The following is a 20,985-nucleotide window of genomic DNA, read 5'->3' as shown; positions in this document are numbered from 1 at the left end:
CTTCCAGGAGCAGTTCCTTTAGCCCCACCTGAGCGCTTCACAGGAAACCCCAGGAAGTATGCAACATTTATGAACCAATGTCGCCTCCATTTTCTTTGTAGGCCTGGGGCCTTCCCTAATGACCAGTCACGGGTTGCTTTTGTGCTTTCTTATTTGAGTGGCAGTGCTGCAGACTGGTCTGTACCTTTTGTTAGTCAGGATGATCCACTGCTACGTGCCTTCGGGAGCTTCTAAAAGGAGATGGAAAGGAGATGGAAAAACTCTTTGCTATCGTACCCGTGGACAGGCACTAGACAACAAGCTTTTGTCCCTTCGTCAAGGAAACCAAGACCTATTAACATATATAGCGACTTTCAACATGCTCGTGGTTGAAACAGATTGGCCTGTGGAGAAGAGAACTACGCTATTCCACCAGGGGTAACGGGGAGAGCTAAAAGATGTTCTTGCCCAAGTGGTTGATCCACCAAAAGACTGTGCAGAGTTTATTAACCTTGTGGTTCAGCTTGATCACATGTTGCAAGACCGAAGGGCAGATCGGGGTAGACTGGACACTCGCCCTATGTACGTGCCCCATGAGTAATGGACAATTCGGTGGAACCAATGCAGCTAGGAGGGGTAAGGCCCCCTTTAACCAAAGCCGAAAGAGACAAGAGAAGGGAGCAGCAGCTATGCCTATATTGTGGAAAATCAGGCCATTTCCTCAAAGAGTGTCCAGTGAAACCACCGAGGAGAATCGTAGGAGTCACTGACAAAGAAAATACGAATGAGGAGCCGAAAAACTACCAAGCCTGGCAAATGTAGGGGTCCATTTGTCGAGCGAAGAAAGTGAACTACAGACCTCCCATTTTGCGTTGCCCGTGATCCTAATCACCTACCAGCAACTGTCTAGGATGCATACTGTAGAAGCATACATTGACAGCGGAGCAGTTTGGAATTATATGGACCAGGATCTCGCAGCAAAGATGGGGCTTCCTCTATGCCCTAAATCGACCGCTGAAACAGTCACCACCGTTGATGGTACGGAAATAGCTTCCGGTCCAGTATCTCAATGCACTACAGTCTTAAACCTTTTGTGTCAGGATGGTCACCAGGAATCTATTGCCTTCGACCTCATCAAGGCGCCCTATACCAGGACTTTCAAGATGTGTTTCAGAAGGAACAAGCTAACACCTTGCCACTGCACAGGCCATATGATTGCCAGATCGACTTGGTACCTGGTGCACAAATCCCTTGTGGTCGAATCTATGCATTTACTGAACCTGAGAACCAGCATTTGAAGTCCTATTTAGATCAATGCTAATGGTTTCATCCGCCCTTCGAAGTCACTAGCAGCATCTCCCCTATTCTTCGTGCCGAAGAAGATAGGAGATTTGAGGACTTGCATCGACTACCGTGCATTGAACCAAATCACCATTAAAAATCGCTACCCCCTGCTGCTTATTCCGGAACTGTTAGATCAAGTCAAAGACGCCCGAATCTACACTAAATTGGACCTTAGAGAGGCGTACCATCTTGTTCGAGTGAAAAAGGGGGACGAATGGAAGAAAGCTTTTCGTACCAAATATGGTCTTTACGAATACCAGGTAATGCCATTTGGATTTTGCAACGCTCCCGCTGCATTTCAATACTTCATGAACGATGTCTTAAGCGAACTAGATGTCTGTGCCCTAGTCTATATTGATGATATTCTCGTATACTCGGCTTCAAAACAAGACCATGTCCAGCATGCCCGTTCTGTTCTTATGAAACTCCGCCAACATCACCGCTATGCCAAACTCGAGAAATGCTCATTTCACATCACTGAGGTAGAGTTCCTCGGTTTCACCCTCACCCCAAAAAGAATCCGAATGGATGTGCACAAGGTCGATGCCATTCTGAACTGGCCATCACCAAGTTCATTCAAAGGAATCCAGTGCATGTTGGGTTTTGCAAATTTCTACCGCCGATTTATCCCAGGATTTTCTCAAATAGTGCATCCGATCACATCACTATTAAGGAAAAGCAACAAAAAATTCCAATGTATGGAAGAAGCAGAAAAGGCCTTGCAAAAACTGAAGGTGAGGTTCACTTCCGCCCCAATCCTACGACATCCTCGCCCAGACCTTCCATGTGTGGTGGAAACAGACGCCTCAAGCATGGCAAAGGGTGCTGTCCTCTCTGAAATGGACCCAAAAACTGGTCAGCTGCATCCCGTAGCCTTCTGGTCGCGGAAATTCTCACCACCTGAACTCAATTACGCTATCACGGATAAGGAGCTCCTAGCCATCAAATCAGCCTTTAAGGCCTGGTGACACTATCTCCTAGGTGCCAGGCATACCTTCACCATGTTAACTGACCATCGCAATCTACAATATCTAAAAACAGCAAAGGCTCAATCCTCACGACAGCTATGCTGGGCTTTTCTTCGCAGAGTATGATTACATAATCACGTTTTGGCCCGACGTTAAAAACGGAAAAGCCGATGCCCTTTCCCGTATGGCTATTAATGAACAGATGTACACGACCCCCGATCCAGTGGCCATCATTCCAAGCGACAAGCTCCTGGGCATTACAACAATGACTCAGAATGAACTACAACAAGAGATCCGACATCTGATGAGTCCCGAGCTGTTACAAGAGTGGAATACACGGGGAGGACACTATACAATCAAGGACCAACTTCCGTATTTCAGGAACTGTTTATTCTTGCCCAAAAAGAAACTACAGGAACAGGTCATCTCAGGGTATCATGACTCTTTGATTGAGGGTCACCCTGGGATAGCTAAGACTCTAGCCAAGGTAAAACGAAACTGCTGGTGGCCCACATGGCGTAAGGACACCATTCAATTCATCCTCTCCTGCGGCGTATGTGTGCAAAATAAGTCATCAAAACAAAAACCAGCTGGGTTCCTTAGGCCATTGAAAATTCCACCAGTGCCCTGGCATACATTATCTCTTGACTTTATCACCGATTTACCACCCAGTCAAGGATATAATACCATTCTAGTGGTTGTAGACTTATTTTAAAAAATGGCACACTTCCTGCGTTTTAAAGGTCTCCCAAATGCATCTAGCCTGGCAAAGGTATTCCTTGAACATATCGTACGACTTTGTGGGTTTCCTTCGGTACTAATCTCAGACCGAGGTACCCAATTCGTATATAACTTCTGGAGGAAATGCTGTTCCATGGCTCAAATCGATATCTGACTATCCACTAGCCACCACCCCCAAACGGATGGCCAAACAGAAAGAACAAACCAAACACTCGAACAGTACCTACACTGTATGCTACACCAAGTGGAAGGAAGTTGGAAAGACTTGCTGTGGATAGCTGAATATGCCTATAATAACTCATTGCACAGCAGTACGGGAGAGACTCCTTTTTACACCATATATGGCAGACATCCACGCGCCTCCGAACTGGACGTTCCCACTACTCTGGAAATGCCAGCCATTAAGACTTTGCTCGCCATAATTTCCCAGACCTTCACAAAGGCAGTTGAACATTTACATCAGGCTAAAGATCGCCAAAAGAAATACGCTGACCAGCGTCGTGAAAGGGCTCCCAACTACCTGGTTGGAGATGAAGTCTGGTTGGCTTCAAAGCATGTGCCTATAAAAGGAACCTGGACATTCTACCCATAATATTTAGGTGTTTTCACCATGGAATCTATTATAAACCCAGTAGCAGTTAAACTGGCCGTACATTCCAACATGCACATTCACCCAGTGTTCCATGTGTCTCTTTTGAAACCTGTCCAACCTGGAACTCGAGTTACAATACTACCCAAACTAGTCATGGTCAATGGAGAACCGGAATTCGAGATCAAGAACATCATGGACTCAAAATATGTAAGATCAAAACTATATTATCTAGTGGACTGGAAGGGGTATGGTTCGCAGGACAGGACATGGGAACCTTGTGAATATATCCATGCACCACGTTTGATACAGCGGTTCCATCACAACCATCCCACCAGGCCAGGACCAGACGGAAGAACTACTCTGAGATGGGCTTTGGGGGGGAGTACTGTCATGACCCCTGCCCCTGGCCCTAATAGGCAAGCCATTTGGGCTGTGCCACAAACTTCCATTACGGCCTTAAAGGCCTCACCATCTCGCCCAAAGCTCTCTTGGGCCAGGCTCATGTGTGAAGCAAAATAACTTGAGAACTTTGCTTGGCAATAGCCTTTGGCACAACATGGACGCCCCCGCATAGCTCAGTCCTAGAACCGAGCTATGCAGTCTAGTCTTTTAGGTATGGTCAGACCGAGGGGTACCTGGGATACCTGGGGGGTATATAAACCACACTCAGCCTGAGAAACACGCTTTGCGTTACTCTGCACTTGGCAGCGTGCCGCTCACCACGTTCAGCTCGGATCTTCACCAGCATTCCGGAGACGGTTACCTGCAAGAACAAGAACACTGCTAGTCTACACTTACCTGTAAGTGAATCCTGCTCCTGTCCTCCGCTCCTGGGTCATGAGAATCTTCCATCTCGGTGACGTTCCCTCGATCTTGAAGAAGCCGCAACCTGGGAAGAAAGAGAACGAAAAACAGCATCACTAAGCGTTTATTCTCCAATACTGGAAATAGCCAAACTATCGAACGCTTACCTGGGTTTAAATCGCCATAAGAACGACCTGCAAGAGAGAAGAGACACTGATTAGCACACGAAAGATCAAGAAGGCGGCGCAGGCTACGCTTTACTCACCGCGCTCCATTTTCTCAGCAGCATCCTTTCAGGGAAATCGCAGCAGCCTGCAAGGAAGAGAGAACAAACAGGTCAGCATAAGAAAAGGCACATAGCGCCGCGCATCGCGCTTTCACTCATCATCTCGTGTGCAGCCCCAAGCAGCCCGGCACCACTAGAACTCTTCTTGCACCTAAGGAAGAAGGAGAGACATTAATAGGGGAAATTGCAAAGTAAAGGACAAAACTGCCAAACCAGCAGTCTTTCCTGGACGAACTGAAGTCGCAGCAGGTCTGCATTCAGAGGGCCCGCACTAGTGAAGCAAGACTTGAGGTGCTTCCAGAACCGGAGATGGTTCTCCTCAAGTTTCAGAGTGGCAGGGAGGCTGTTCCAGAGGGAGGCCCCAGCCGAAGACTGAGATCTAACCCCAGCTCGTTTCTTTGAAAAACGACTGACCCTGAGGGAGTTAGAGGAGCGAAGAGCTCGAAAGGGGAGGTATTTGCAGAGAGATCGCTGAAGGCTTCTGCTCCTCGTGGGCTGGTATAGAATTGCAACAACTTACTCTGATCCTTGTGCACATTGCCCCTTCCCTGGCAGTGAGGAGGTCAAGGTCATATCTGTTATGGAGCGTCATCAATCTGATAGCTCTCAACACCTCCTTAATTGCGGTAAGCCCTTTTGTAGTGGTCGCAGTAACTTCCATCTTGTTATCTGCAACCACTTGACATTTACCTGTGCTTGTATGCCAGGGGCAAAGAGAGAAGTAAAAAACATTGATGCTTTACTGAACAGCCTATGTTCAAATGGTATGTCATCCAGTGACTGCGCTTTTCTGCGAAAAGTAGTTCTCTCTTTTTGTGTGCTGTAACATTAGAGAATGTTTATTCCTTTGTTTATTATCTATCAGGGGGTATTTGCCTATCTGCACCACGTTACTATGGGACACTATCAGTGCCTCTGCATGCAACACTGCCAGTGTGCATATGCCACCCCAATCTGGTGGGAGTTGCATCTTAGCCTTTGGATCACAGGCCCAATAGTGGTCCATCAGTACAGCTGTGCCTAATTTCTTACCTGGCAAATCTGTGATGCGACCACATCCTTCTTTCTCTCTTACCTTATGTTATGTTATGTTATGTTATGTTATAAAAACTTGTTAAAGCGCACATACACCCAAAGGCATCTTGCCGCTGGCTACTGAAGAGGAGTCAAAGTCCAGAGCGGCCGACAACACCATAAGAGTGAGACGGCCTAAAACAGAGTGGTTTTCAGCAACCGGCGGAAGGTAGGGTGGTCTTCGGTTGCACAGAGAGCAGTAGGCAACTTGTTCCAAGCTATAGCAGCCGCCACCGAAAAGGCACGGCCTCCCATACGTGACAGGCGATAGCGGGGAGCAATGAGAAGACATGCAGCCTGAGAGCGCAGCAGACGGGAAGGAGTTTAATGAACAAACTTTGCCTGGAGATACTCAGCACCCAAACCATAAAAGGCACGATGCACCAGACACAATGCTTTAAACAGGATCTGGCTGGCCACAGGAAGCCAGTGTAGTTTCTTGAGCAGAGGGGAATTATGAGATCCAAAGGGAGGGCGGAGTATAGAGCGAACGGCAGCATTTTGCAGCAGTTGAAGCCTTTGGAGCAGGTAGTGAGGCTGGGCCAAATAAAGAGAATTGCAGTAGTCAAGAGTGCTGAGAACCAAGGCTGCCACTACCGGAGCCTGGCATTCAGCAGGAATAAAGGGCAAGACTTTCCACAGAATGCAGAGTTTAAAGTGCCCAGCACTACATACACTAGCCACCTGATTGTCAAGAGACAGAGAGGCAGAGATTTTGACACCGAGATTACGTACCGATTGATCCGGAAGAGGAAGAGGGCCAAGGCTCGATGGCCAGAATTGCGAGGTCCAAAAGAGAAGAGGGGACAAAGTACCCACAACCAGAACTCGGTCTTACTGCCATTTAATTTAAGCCAATTAGTCATCATCTAGTGCCGCAAATCCTCCAACCAGAGCCCTGAGGAACGCCACAGAGAAGTGTAGCTTACTTAGATTGGAATGGGGGAAGAGAAATAGACTGAGAGCGATCAGACAGAAATGATGTGAACCAATCAAGGACCCGGCCAGAAAGACCAGCGTTGGAAAGACGAGAGAGCAAGATGGAATGGTCGACGGTGTCGAAAGCAGCCGACAAATCCAAAAGTAGGACTGCTCCGACACCACCCTTGTCCACCAAACATACCAGGTCATCAAGTACCAAGTTCAAGACAGATTCAGTGCCCCTCCCGGGGCAGAAACCAGACTGAAAAGGATCGAGGAAATGGGAGCACTCAAGAAAGTTAGAGAGAAGAAGGGACACCAAAGCCTCGATCAACTTCATGAGGAAAGGAAGAAGTGAGATAGGACGATAATTGGACAGAACATCAGGATCAAGAGACAGCTTCTTAAGAAGAGGGACAACCAGGGCGTGCTTAAGGGAAGGAGGAATAAGCCCTGTGGAGAAGGAAGTATTAACAGCAGTGGTGATATGGTCAATGAGGTCAGCAGATACCTCCTTTAAAAGAATAAGAGGTATAGCATTGTTAGGAGATGCAGACTTTAGTCTAGAAATGGCTGACAATACGTCAGAATTAGAGAACTGCAGAAACAAGGACCAGGAAGCAGTTGGTGAGGGTGAGGGAGTGACCATTTTAGGGGCTGTGAGCGACGGCAAACCAGCCTTTATATGGTCGCGGATGGTAGAGATTTTTTCAAGAAAGAAATCAGAAAGAGAGTCGCACAGGCCTTGCAAAGGAGGGACCGAGGCCTTCCCATTCTCAGAGGAAGAAAGAGATTGGACAAGATCAAAGAGGACCTTAGGTTTATTAAAAGCTGATTGAACTTTCTGGCTGTAATAGAGCTTCTTAGTAGTAATCATAGCCTTATGATAGGCCGAGAGAGAGCAGTGAAATAGGTTCTTAGCAGAGGGAGAGTAATCTAGGTGCCATTTTCTCTCTGCCTGGCGACTGTGCAATTTTAGTACTGAAAGATCAGCAGTAAACCAAGGTTCAGGGGTACGGCTTTTGGGTTTACAAAGTTTAATAGAGCTAGCAAGTCAGCCGAGGCTAAGAAGGCGGCTTCAAGCTTAGGTAGAGAACAGTCCATAGCATTGCCAGAGTTAGCAAGCAGAGCAGAGGTCAAATCTAGGCTGGATACTCTCAACCAGCTGCGTTTAAAAACAGAGGGTTTGACAGAACGGGGAGGGGAAGCCTGAAGAAGATAGGAAAATGCTATCAAAAAGTGGTCAGACCAGACCGTAGGACTGACAGAAATAGAAGACAGAGCAGCTATGGGGGCAAAAACTAAGTCAAGGGTGTTTCCCCGAATATGGGTAGGTGCAGAGATCAACTGGGGAAGACCCATGTCTTGCATGGAAGATAAGAAATTGGTAGCCGGACACCTAGAGGCAGTGTTCAAGGGGAGATTGAAATCTCCAGCATTAAGGAGACCAGGATATTTGACTTGAAGCTCAAGCACAAGATTAGGAAATTGTTAGCAAAAGTGGGCATCATACCCAGGTGGGCGGTAAACCAGCAGGATAAACAGAGTGCACACAGGAGAAACCAGAATGCGACATAGACATCATTCAATTTTTAGATTGTGATCAGGAATAGAATAGGAAGCTTTGAATTTAGTTTTAAAAATAAGGGCTATTCCACCAGCAGGGTGAGCACAGGGACGCTCGACATGTATAATATCATATTCAAAGGGAAGGACCTGAATAATAGCAGGGCCAGAAGACTCCGTAAGCCATGTTTCAGTTAATGGCAATAGGTCAAATTGGTTCTTAGAAATAAGATCATGGCATTCCAGTGCATGAGCCGGCAGCGAGCGAGTATTGAACAGGGCACAGCGAATTGCCGACGTAGAGATGTTTTTAGAGATGGAAGATGTAGCCTTAAAGCCAGTATGCCAAAGAGTCTTTGTAGGGGCAAGAGTGATCAACAGATTTCGATCATAAGGGAGAGGACACGGAGCTACATGGGCAGAGGGGTCCTGGGCGTCCTATGATGTCCGTGCACGGACGGGCACAGACGGGCTTGCCTTTAGCACGCCTTTGGTGCGCAGACGGCGCGCCCGCTGTGCGGGCGAGTGCCGAAGCACATATATGCCAGAGCACATCTGACAGTGAGGCAAGCGACGCCCACTGCAGAAAGTAAAAGAGGACTAGCCGCTTGCCGGCAATGTCCCGAGAATACAATTAAAATGCTCGAAGTAGCACTGAAGTAATACACAGTATTTCACTTCCAACACGTAATAAATCACTTTTAAAAGTTAACACTGTAATTATCAGCAGTTATTGTTAAAAACAGTAATCCCCCCTCAGTAACGTAAGAAGGCTTAGAGGAAGTCAGACAGACAACCTCACCTCACCCACCTTCATAGTATCATTGTTTCTGAAACACAAGGAAGCATTAACCATCTTTTTAATGTCTTTTGGCCCTCTTGTGTCCTCTATCCAAGTCAACAAATTGTCATTTTTTGTCCATTCATCAAGACATTCATTGTTGGCATTTATCCAAACTCCCTCCCATACCCTTATCAGAGCATTGCCTCTACATACCATCATCCCTTCTACCCATCCTTCAGGAGTATTCACTTCCCCTATTATGTGAAACTGTGGTCTATACCAACAAAAGGGTATTTCCTTCCTTTGTGTATCTGTGCACTTCAACAGTGGATGTTTGTTCATTATTACCTCACCTCTGTGTAGCCCCTATATTGTATATTTCATGACCATTTTATTGTTCCTCTCACTTTCATTTGTTTAATAAAGTTATCTTCATAAAGCAAGTCTGCTTTTCTAACTCATGTTATATAAGCCCTTCTGCCCAGAAATTGTCCTCTCGTTTTGCACATTGCAAGATGCCTTAGCAAGTATGCTCTTTTTACTGGTATCTCTTTGGCCATGAACATTTTGGAGGTGCTCAAAGTGTGCAGCATGAGAGAGCACACAAAGCAGTTCTCATCCGATTTCTCTCTCCACACCTTTTGTCATGTGTGTATACCATACATTGTTCATCTTTTCATTATAACTTTCAAAATGATGTCTCAAGAAGTGTCCTGGCAAGTGTCATCAGGGATGACAATTGCCAATGTCATCCCTGATGTTTGATTTTCCAACTCATAAATCCACTTCCCTGCTTCTGCTGTGAGTGATGTTAATTTAGTCATTAACTTGTCTGTCTGCAGCCATGGTATATACTGAGCCAGCCCCCTCCCTTTCTGGACCAAAGGTAATTGCATCATTGCTGCTTTCCATACAGGCGCAAACGCACCCTTCATTCCTTTTACTGTTATTGCTATACGATTTGCTCGAGGGCCTGACAAGTTCCTTAATCTATTTTCATATGGCGATTTCTTTCCTGAGTTTACTGGAAGAAGCTCCCGGAGTGATGGGCCCCTGTTCTGTTGTAACTCTCTATCTCGCAGATCTATTAGTGGATAATCTTCTGGTGTTCGGGGCATACATACTTGAGTCATTTGTGTTGCCTCTTTATCGTCCTCTTCCCAAATTTCTTCCTCCCCCTCACTTTCTTCTGTCACCCTATTACAAACACTGCTAATATCTTCCCTAACGTACATTCCTCTTTCAATCTCCCCTATTATGTGTCTGCTAATGCTGTCATAAACCTCCCTTGTGTTCTCTTCTCCTTCCCTGTCCTCTGTCACCCTTGTGCAAATGCTAGTGTTGGGGAGAACCCCAGGTATGCCAGAGGGACACTGCAAGTCCACGGACTTGGAGGGCCCAACTCCCTCCCCCCAGGATACACGATGGACTCAGTCAACGGCAAGTTCAAATTGATCAGCACAGGAACAGAGAAAATCCATGCACATCTCGCTCTTTCTCGGCTCGCAGGTCGGTTTTGGTACCCAATTTTGTCAGCAAGACATCACAACCGGGGACCTTCTCCAGAAAACCTATCAGACCAGTTATTTACATGTAAGCATCTGCAACTCCGCTCAGGATCGCTTGTTTCTGCATTGCTGCATTTGACTAATGGCAAAAATAATAAAAGCACTGACAGTATGTATATCTGTCCTCTAACTATAGAACAGTATGCTTGTGTTCTTCATGTATTTAGGTGTGTGTTTGTGTCCCAAAGTGCGGATGGCACGTATGCTTCATGTCGAACGCTGCTATGTCGTGGTGTCTCTAATGACATCATCAATATGGCTTCTTGATTTTCAGTCCAAGCTGTCCATACGGGTATCCTTAATCACGACCTGTGGCTCTTCATCCACACATGGATAGGTCTGTATGTTCCTTGGCTGTTAGGCCTGGCTGTGGGAATACCACTCAACATATTTATCAATCATGGATCCATTGGGGATTCGTCAGAAATACAATGGGTGAATGCAGTGTTTTCTGGCCTTCTTCCTTGTCATTAATTTAGTAGGAGGGGGAGGAGGTGTTAGGTTTCCCCATCCCTCTTCAGTAGCATTAACCGCTCTCCTGTACTCCACTCTCCTTTTCTCTTGCCTGTCTTCTCTTTCCAATGCCTTTACATTGTCATTTCCAGTATTTTCTCCATTTTAAATACTATTTGATCTCCCGTTCAATTGTCTGAGGTAATTACTGGTTCTTGTCCCCCTTTTCTCATAGCTTGCACCCTTTTCAATTCTTCTTTCACTTCTGCCAACTGCGCTTCTACACTGCACAGCGCATCACTTTCTGCTTGTAACATGCGTCTTGTAACTCCCTTCATTCCTTGTATGCTAACATCATCTTGTTCCTTGGGATTGAGAGTTTAGGATTTGTATAGCCTGCTGCTGCTTGTAACGCATATATCCCTGCCACAGTCGAAAATACAATGCTTTGCGCATTAAAGGGAGGTGCAGTTGGTTGCACATTCCCTTCGTCGCATGAGTTACCGGTATGCTCTTTTTTTAACCCGCTCCTGAAACATTTCTCACAGCTCAAGTATGCTTAAATTGTTGCGCAAATTTGGCCACTGATATGTGATATGAATGTATTTTTGCACGTGTTGATGAAAGCTTTTCGAATGTGTCTCTTTGTGAGGCCAAGGCTGTAACATTTTGGCAGCTGTCTCTGGACCAATTGCACATGGTATTTGACCATGTTCTTCTTATATTGGGGGAGTGACTTATACAGATGAGTGAACGGGTGTCTAGCATTATAAGAATATAAACAATTTAGCTTATCATAAAAATCAGCAATCGCCACTCCAGTACACTTTCGCCTCCTTCCCTTGTTCACACCCCTCCCCTTTAGTTACCTACAATGTTAACACAACAACCTGTCCCTTCTGACTTTCATTAAATGAAAATATATGAGCATCCGTGGTGCCACCCTATCAGGGTCGCATGAACCCAGGCATTATTTCTAGATTAGAGTTTGCATTTGAGACTGCTGGCAGATTCCCTCTCCATCTGCCCTCCATTTCTCGGTTTGCCCCCAGACGCCCAGTTTCCGCCTCCCTGCCACAGAAGCACCTCCTTACCATTTCCCCTCCTCTGAAGCTGCACTCTGTATGCCATGTCCTGAACCGGCACTGAATAGCACATGTCATGACAATGGAAGAGGGACTCAATTTTTCCCTGGCAGCCATTTTTTCTTTTCTTTAATCTGAATCAACAGGCTGTGAGCTTGCTGCTTTCTGTGTCTGCACCATTATTTTGCCCCAGCGTGCTTATAGTTATATTGCCCATGGTAATGGCTCTCTCCAGTGTTAAAGGCCCACACTTTGATCAGCCCTTTAATGTAGGCCGCACGCCAATACCTCCAGGTACGTCCCTCAAAATACGGCTTTATAGCTGAATTTAAACCACCTACCAGTGGGTGGAACACATATAGTTGCAAATTGAAGTGCAAAGCTATTAACACCTTACCCGTTATTTGATCCTGGACACTATTACTACTCAAGACAGGGCACTCGTCTCACTTGTTCAATGTGTACTTGGTACCCCTCTGCGCTGTGATAGTCAACATTTATTTTTATTTATTTATTTATTGCATTTATTTAGTGCCCAATCCAAGGGCTATCACGTCACTTTTGTAGGGGAATAAAAATTCTGCAAAGCAGGATATAATTGAAACTGACAGGTAATAAATAGAACGTCGTGCTTTTGGTGATCTCAATTAGGAGCGGCTGCCTTTCAAATGTAATCAAGAGGAATATCAAAAAAGTTAATTACATTTTACGGCAATAAAAAAGTAATCTCTATGACGTCAATTGAAATAATATGCAGCTATTAGCTTGAGATGTGACACCTGAATGTTATTTGGTGGAGAAGATAAGGAAAGTAATGAAATATGGAGGGGGGGTAGGGGGGAGGGTCGGCACGGCCACGTGTTGCTGTCATGTGCTTCTCTGTACGCATGGCTTCATGGGGAATAAGCATGCTCAATTTAAAGGCTATGTATGCCATGGAAATAGGACTTGGTGTCTGTTCCTGGCGTCCTTATTCAATTGCCCTGCAGAGCTAGCAGGACATGTACCGGAAGGTAACACAAAGAAAGTTTGAAACGCATTGCAGGAAAAGGCATCTCAAAACAAAATGGAACCACTGTATGTCGAATTTCTGTAAACAATTGCATTCTCCCTCTCAGCGCCCTCCCAAGTCTTTCTACCTAAGCACTCCACCTCCTAATTAGTGTACCTGCTGTGTGGAAGTACCGTCCGAGCCATACAGTCCTTGCCGAAGCTCCACCCCTTGGTTGTACTCCTCCCATTCTATTGGCCGCGCTACTCTCATCAGCAGGTTGTGACTGAACAAGACTTCTCGCCATGTAATAGGCAATTGCATTCAGGTCATAAACGAATGCACTGCAATGGGTACCACACAGTGGTAGAAGTGTACCAAAAAAGTAGTGGAACTGTGACCCAAGTGGGGGAAAGCTTAGGCAGTAACATGTAACACATTTTTCAAGGGTTGCAGCCATGCTGGCTGACAGCCAATTGGGTGGAAACAGATTCCATTTTATCTGTAACTGCTATTGGGTGGGGAAGTGGAGAAGTGTGCTTTATATTTTTTAATGTTCTACCTCTTAAGAAAAGGGTAAACACATATTTCGTGCAGCTCGGATTATGCTGTATCCATCCAAGCCCAGACAATGCAGAAAAAGGTCTAACAATTGCGCTTTCCTCTGCACACGTTGTGAAAAGGGAGAGAGCCTGGACATTTGCCCAAATATGAGAGTTCACCCCTTTTATGATACTGACATGCAATCACGACCCGCGCCACGCATTATGCAAAGAACAGTTCACACGTGCTCCAATCTGGAACGCCTTGTGCAAAATTCATGGAACCCCAAAGGGGACCGGACAGGCCGGAGCAGGGTAAATGGGGTGTGTGGAGGGGGCAATCGGTCAGGGAAGTGGAGAGATGGTGAGCGATGAGGTGATAGAGGAGGGGGTGGTTGGGGATCTGGGGTTGTCGTCCCCTGTATAAGGTGAACTAGGGCTTCAAATGGACGGAGGTTCTGGGGGTGTTGGGGGATGGGTAGGAAGGCGGTGGAACGTGGCGCGTAACACCGGTTGTGTAACGCAAGAGTCTGGTAGGCAGGGGAGTTGGACGAATTGCAAGAAGGCATCATAGGGCCATAATCACACATAGATGTGCCTTCCCACACTCTCAAGTACAGGTTTACATAGTTGCTCAATGGGTGGAAAATGCCTCTCAGCAGGCGGTTCAAGTCAAGAGGCCCATTAAGCAGTGGAAATACACCACTATGCAATTGCCCGTGTCTACGTGCACGGGCGAATGCAAAAAGCGTGGTCAGAATTGCTCCAGGCGTAGAGGTGCAGCAGCACTGCAGGAGGAGGCAGCAGGAACATGCAAATGCAGACTTTGGAAAGTGTATCAGGTCTGATTTAGCAGGTACAATGGGTGCAGTAATGTTCATGTCAGTCCAGCTCAACTATTCCCTAAAAACTACATTTACACCGAAACGTCAATTATCAAATGCATCATTTTAACGACTGATAAAATGTATTCTGTTATGTTATGTTGTTACTTGGGCATTCGTGAAGCGCTACACTGCCAGGTGCCTTGCTGCACATACATGTGTTTCTAGTGTAGCCTTAAATAGCAGGCATTGTTTATTTTATTTTTTTACATTTGTAGAGCGCACTACAGCCCATGGGCATAGAGGCGCTGTAAACGGAGTGTAAGAAGGATTATTTAAAGGCTACAGAAGAGCCGCTTATCAGAAGTAGTCTTAAGAGATACAAGGTTACATATACATCAATTAGCAAAAATTACTTACAGATTACTAGAGTTGCAAACACAAAACATGCAGCTTTACACATGGCATGGTTTTGATGGCCTTACGAAAGGCAGCGTGACAGAGGGACAGAGTAATTGCAACATTGAGCCAGTCCGAAACCAGTCCAATTCCTGATATACCTCATCAGATGTGGAGCCTGCTGCGCAATGCAAAGACAGTAACTCATACTTTCATACTACGCGCATCATTCAAGCAAACATATCAAAAGCTGGGACAATCTCCCCCATGGGCTTAATTGTAGGGAGGGACTAGGGTGTGCCCCCACCCCCCTAACTTGTGTGGCACACCATTTTGTCCCACTCATTTGGCAGGGCCCCCTTTCAATTAGATGTCATGTCCTCGCCACTCTGCTCTTCCCTCTGATTCCCGTGTGGTTGTGTAACCCCATGGGGTTTCTCCCAGGCAGACTTGTGTATTGCGTGCCTGCACACGTCTAGCTAAGCTCACATGTATTTCTGAATGCGAGGAGCTCGATGGCAATTCATGCGATGCATTTCACGGCGCAGCCGTGCATGAACTCTCTGTTTGCTAAGCGCTGCTATCATCTGCCCACGGCCTGATCGATTGTCCTTGCTTTTGCAGAAGAAGAGAAAGCAGAGCTCCCGTAACGATGACGACGAAGATGCCATCAGTGTCTGCAGCCTTGATACAAGTGATGTAAGTCACACACGTCTCTCTTTGATGATGGGGGTTGATGGAGCGTTTGTATTAATCTGATATTTTGATGTAGCGCACACCGTGTCTGTCTACTTCTTCCAAGCGCTCTCAGGAATTAGGTTATTGTATTTCATTAAGAGTCAGAGCAGTAGGCTAAACGCACCGTTACACGATGGCATTTCAGAAAAAGTAGGTTTTCAGTTCTTTGCAGCGCTTGTTGGCATCAGGGCAAATGGATAAGAGGGGGAACTCATGAGGGGGCGCCTGGGGTATGATCTTATTTGCTGTGTTTTTGCTGCTGAAGAACCCAATGCATGTTCTTTGCCATCTTTACAAACATAACGTTGAACCTGCTGGCTGCGCAATGATGGCGCTATTAGATTCCATTCATTAGTGCCCAGAGCAAAATCCGAGTGGTTGTAAATGTTAAACTTCTGGACCTTCCAGCACTCAAGCAAAGTGTCCTCACGTCAATGAAAAGGATGAGCATTTATAGTATATTCCTAACAAAATAATTTTCCTTACCCCTCATTGTCCAGTGCCATGGCAGGGATTAGGGGTGTCCAGGCTAATTGCCATTTTTGTGTCTATCTCTGTTATGATCGAGCCACATTTGATGTTTTATGGTGAGACTTGCACCAACAAGTGCTACCTTAGGTGGAGGCACTCTAGCCCCTGCTTACAATTACCCCCCAGTGGTATCACAGGCCCTGACTGTGTCATCTTACCCCAGTCTCTCAGATGTCACTCCTTCTGATAAGCTCAAACCATTAGGATAAGTGAATTAGAGTGTTGGTGAAGCAGGGGTGCCTTCCGGACAGAGAGAAGAAGATATTGAAAAGTCCATGCATGAACAGAGCCTACCCTGCAAGCACCCCCCTAGTGGTCCACATGAAAGAACCATCCCATTCTGAGGAGCAGGTGCTACTCCCTGCACGGAAGCTTGAGCTAAACCACCAAACCCTCACTCGTTAAATGCAGTAAAGTAGAGCAGGCCAACAGATAAATATGGCTTCCAAAAGAGGGACAGAAATAACAAATAGAAATCCTTTCTCATGCAACCGCCTGACCAATCCCACCCTCGAATTCCGTCTGCATCCTTGCCACGCATTGATCTTATGAGCTCAAGCTCTACCTATCCCCCACATTCCCATCAGTTCCTCAAGAGGAGCCTCTCACTTAGCACTCTTAGTGCAACGTTCAAAGTTCTGTAAAGATATTTCACAAATGTTCTGCCCTGACTGCCAGGCGGCTGCCGTAAGTACTCCCGGGACAGTTCATGAACACAGCTGGGGACATCTATATGGCGGCACTTTACTAGAGAGGTGATCGAGGAGCTAGATCTCCGGCTGACTTTGGAACCTGGAGACATGGGTTAATCTAATCATGACTTGACTACTTGACCACAGCCCCTCCGTCAAGCAGAAAATCAACCAGAGGAAATTAATACTACCCCCCTGTGCTGATGTGAGTAGGCAAGCCCAGTTACATCAGTGCCACTGGCACAGTATGAAGGGTAGTGCTTTTCCAGGAGAACCGTAGGCGGTTTTCCAGAAAATCCACGTGGTATTTCTATCAATTTTCACCCTCTCATTGAAGGTGGGAATGGATAGTGCATAGCAGTGATGCATACCACAAATAGGCATTGGCCCTCATTACGACCCTGGCGGAGTGGGTTTCCGCCAGCGGTATTCGTGGCGGACCCGTCCGCCCTACTACGAGTTCCCGTAGCGCCATGGAGCTTTTCTCCGCCTGGTTTTACCGGGCGGAGAAATCCATGGCGCTAAGGGACCTCGTTGTTAATTACGCCACCGTACTTTACGGTGGCGTAATTAACGCCTTCCCCACTCCCATTATACCCTATGGGGCAAGAATGGGAATGGGGAAGGGCAAAATGGGGATTGGGGATTTACCGCTCCGCCAAGGTCGGCATGGGGTGGAAAATCCGCCAACCCCCATGGCGCTATCGGCAGCTTTCCGCCGTGCTCCGCGGTGCATTTAGCACCGCGAATTCCGCCAGGGTCGTAATGAGGGCCATTATATTTAATGGTACAAAAGGGCCGTGGTCCTTTAAAATACACATGGGGAAAGGGTTGACAGAATGGCCATCCGAGATGCCAGTTTTACATCCACTTCCAATATCCCCATTCCTATGGGTTTTTTCCTGTACCGAAAGGAAGTGCTTGTGCTTACCTCCTGTACCGGTAAAAAAATCTGAAAAAACTTTGGGGGACTTTCTACAGTTTGTACCTCCTTTTGTACCAATGGAGGTAAAAATGAGTGGATTTGTCAAGCAAAATACTGCTTTTTAACATGGTGAAATTCCCTCTGCTTACCTTCAGAGTTAAATACCCCCAGGACTGTAATGCTGTAAGGAGCTGGGTGGTGAAACAGATCCTATATGGCAAATACTTTAGCAAAAAAGCAGAGCAAACGAATTTAGCACCAATTTTGCTGTTCAGATAATACGGAATGGAGCAAACAGGTTTAACGCCAATCCTTATTATCTAAAACCATATTTCGCTAGGGCAACATTGAAGCAGGCTGTTTAATTTACTTCCTTTGCTGCATAACAGGACAAGAAATGTAGTAAACACCATTCGTTTTATGCTGTGCTGCACACATAGTACAAAAAAAGAGATTCATGTTTGCCCTAGTGCAAACATTTTTGGATAACATGGATTGCAACAAACTGGTTTGCTCCATTTTGTATTATCAAAGCATTTTCTGAATTCTTTTCGCTGCTGCAAATGTTAGATAATCTGGCCGCAGGGCTCGAATGAAGTCCAAAATGTTGTTTGATTCTGCACAATTTTCGTAGTCTCCACATGCTTTACATTTTGTTATGTTATGTTATGTTATGTTATTTTGCATTTATATAGCGCCTTATATGCCATTGGTATGGTCTGAAGGCGCTGGTAGGTTGAAAGCCCTTGGGAACTGAAGTTCAGGTCAGTAGAGAGAGTAGAAGGAGTGCAAAGGTGCGTGTGCACACCGGGTATGTGTGCAGCTGGTGCGGAAATCGAGTGGTAGCTGCTTCTTAGCTGTAGGTGTGGTGGTTGAGAGGTCAGGAGTATGTGTTCACTCCGCTCGGTTTTACCCAGAACGAGTGCGGCTGCATTAGGCCTGAGGAGAACGCCTGGCTGGGGGGTGTGGAACCAGCAATGATTACTTAGAGTGATGTGGAGTGAGCGGGAGATGTAGATATGAGAACAGTTATACCGAATGGTGTCATAGTATCTCTGTGTATTGTGTGCCAGATAAAATGTTCTGAGTGCTGTCTGGTGCCGCCCCAATTATTTTATGATGCGCCTCTTTGCATCACCTCCGGCAATCTGTTCTGAACAGCACTGCCCACACTATGCTGTTCTGTAGGCATCGCCTCATGTTCGATATGTTTGTTCTCTGTAAAGGGCTCTGCTGCTCATTGTAACTAGGCCTGTGCTACATGCGAAGGTGCTTACGGATGCTCCTCCTATCTCTGCACTCAGGTCTAGCCCCAACATTAGAAGGCTTAGCTGGTGCAGGTCAAAGTGTGTGTTGTATTCATGGGCCTGGAGCTGTAATGTGTCTGACTCTGGCCTGATGTGCGTTAAACAATAGTTTTTCAGTGTAAACCTTTCACTCTTAGCCTTTTAGGTGGATTTTATGGTATCACACGAAAATATTGTTATCAAAATTACATACCGCCGAAAATGCTGAACATTTCAATCATTCGTTTTTCATTATAGCTAACAAGGGAAGTAGGGGTTGCGGGGGTGTCTGCCTCACCCTTGTTCGCTATAATGGAATCGTGGGTAGTGGGGTAGTTCCCCGCATCCAAAACAACAAAGTTTAACAACAACAAAAATGAAAGAAAAGGACACTGCAGCGCCGTTTCCCATGCACGGAAGTGAAGGGAACTGGCGTTGCAGGGACTCAGCGAAGTGTACCGCCAAAAAGGTAAGTAACGGGGTGGAAGGAGGGGGGTCTCCAAAGGCTATTTCACTGTGGGGGACTTATTTCGGATGCGCACATTTAGAATTTGACATTTTTGTCTTCGAAATATTCGTATTCGAAATAATCACATACATCCGATTTAATACATTTAAAAACTGAGCTTTGAATACTGTGCACTGGTTCATTCTTTCCCCGCCTCCAGCCTCCCTCCACCCACACACATTGAGCCTCTGCAGGCGGCCCAACTCTTGTTCCAGCCAAAAGGGAATTTATAGAGCACGTATGTAAGTCTCTTACACGCACTCGATACACCTGCATCTTGCCTGCGAGATAATCTTGCGTCAGAATTCAAAAGAAGAACAGCTCCTTAAGTAAAGCTAGTGGAAGTAACATGAAATGGTGCGAAGGAAGTGTGCGTGTGCTGTGCATCCCCTGGACAGGAAAGCGGTGTTCGGATGGCAGGGGGTTTACCGGGAGTGATTTTACTTGTTTTAATTTTCATTCTGTTTGGAAATTCCGGTAGCTCAGTTATAAATGTGTTCTGCTGGATCCAGTTGTGGCATTTATGTTTTGAAACATCAGCTCATATATTACCAGTGGAAAAAAAGGAAAATGCTTAATGTAACCAGTAGCATTTTCCTTATTTTTCACTGGTAATATATAAGCTGATGTTTCAAAACATAAATGCCACAACGGGATCCAGCAGAACACATTTATAACTGAGCCACCGGAATTTCCAACTAGTGGAAAAATAAGGAAAATGCTACTGGTTACATTAGTAACAGCCGTAAAACCAAGATCGAACAATAAACACTTCCAAGGTGCACCTGGAATTTCCTTGATGAAGCAATTCCATGGAGATAGAGTGGTCTGAAATTTGGGATCAACTTGCCCCTAAGCATCAGACTACATACTTAGCCTATTAACTTGTGTACATTGCTAAAGTCTCTCCCTTTTCCTGCAATCCTTCCCGTAAACTGTTCAATGCTCAGTCATGATCAGTCACTTAGGAAAGAAGTACAGAGAATGCTCAGACATGATCAGTCACTTGGGAAGGAAGCACAGAGAATCCAAATACTTCCCTTGGGAAAGGAAACTCCTCAATGCTCAGACATTATCAGTCACTTGGGAAGGAAGCACAGAGAATTCAAATACTTCCCCTGGGAAAGGAAACTCCTCAATGCTCAGACATGATCAGTCACTTGGGAAAGGAAGCACAGAGAATTGAAATACTTCCCTTGGCAAAGGAAACTCCTCAATGCTCAGGCATGATCAGTCACTTGGGAAGGATGCACAGAGAATTGAAATACTTCCCTTGGGAAAGGAAACTCCTCAATGGTCAAACATGATCAGTCACTTGGGAAGGAAACACAGAGAATTCAAATACTTCCCTTGGGAAAGGAAACTCCTCAATGCTCAGACATGA

General features: G+C 46.0%; 1 protein-coding gene across 2 annotated transcripts in view; it reads left to right on the top strand.

The window, feature by feature from the left end:
* Positions 1–20,985, top strand: part of ARHGEF3 (Rho guanine nucleotide exchange factor 3) — a 1,464,987-nt gene that overhangs the window by 814,218 nt on the left and 629,784 nt on the right. For both annotated transcript variants that reach the window (XM_069643668.1, XM_069643670.1), the window contains one exon: positions 15,546–15,620. In XM_069643668.1, the coding sequence (XP_069499769.1) occupies positions 15,546–15,620 (75 nt within the window). The remainder of the gene's footprint in view (positions 1–15,545; positions 15,621–20,985) is intronic.

The sequence above is a fragment of the Ambystoma mexicanum genome, chromosome 2p, assembly GCF_040938575.1.
Source record: "Ambystoma mexicanum isolate Mex_15411 chromosome 2p, UKY_AmexF1_1, whole genome shotgun sequence".
NCBI classification, from domain to species: Eukaryota; Metazoa; Chordata; class Amphibia; order Caudata; family Ambystomatidae; genus Ambystoma; species Ambystoma mexicanum.
Note: the sequence above shows the minus strand (reverse complement) of the source record. Positions and strands in the feature narration are given on the sequence as shown.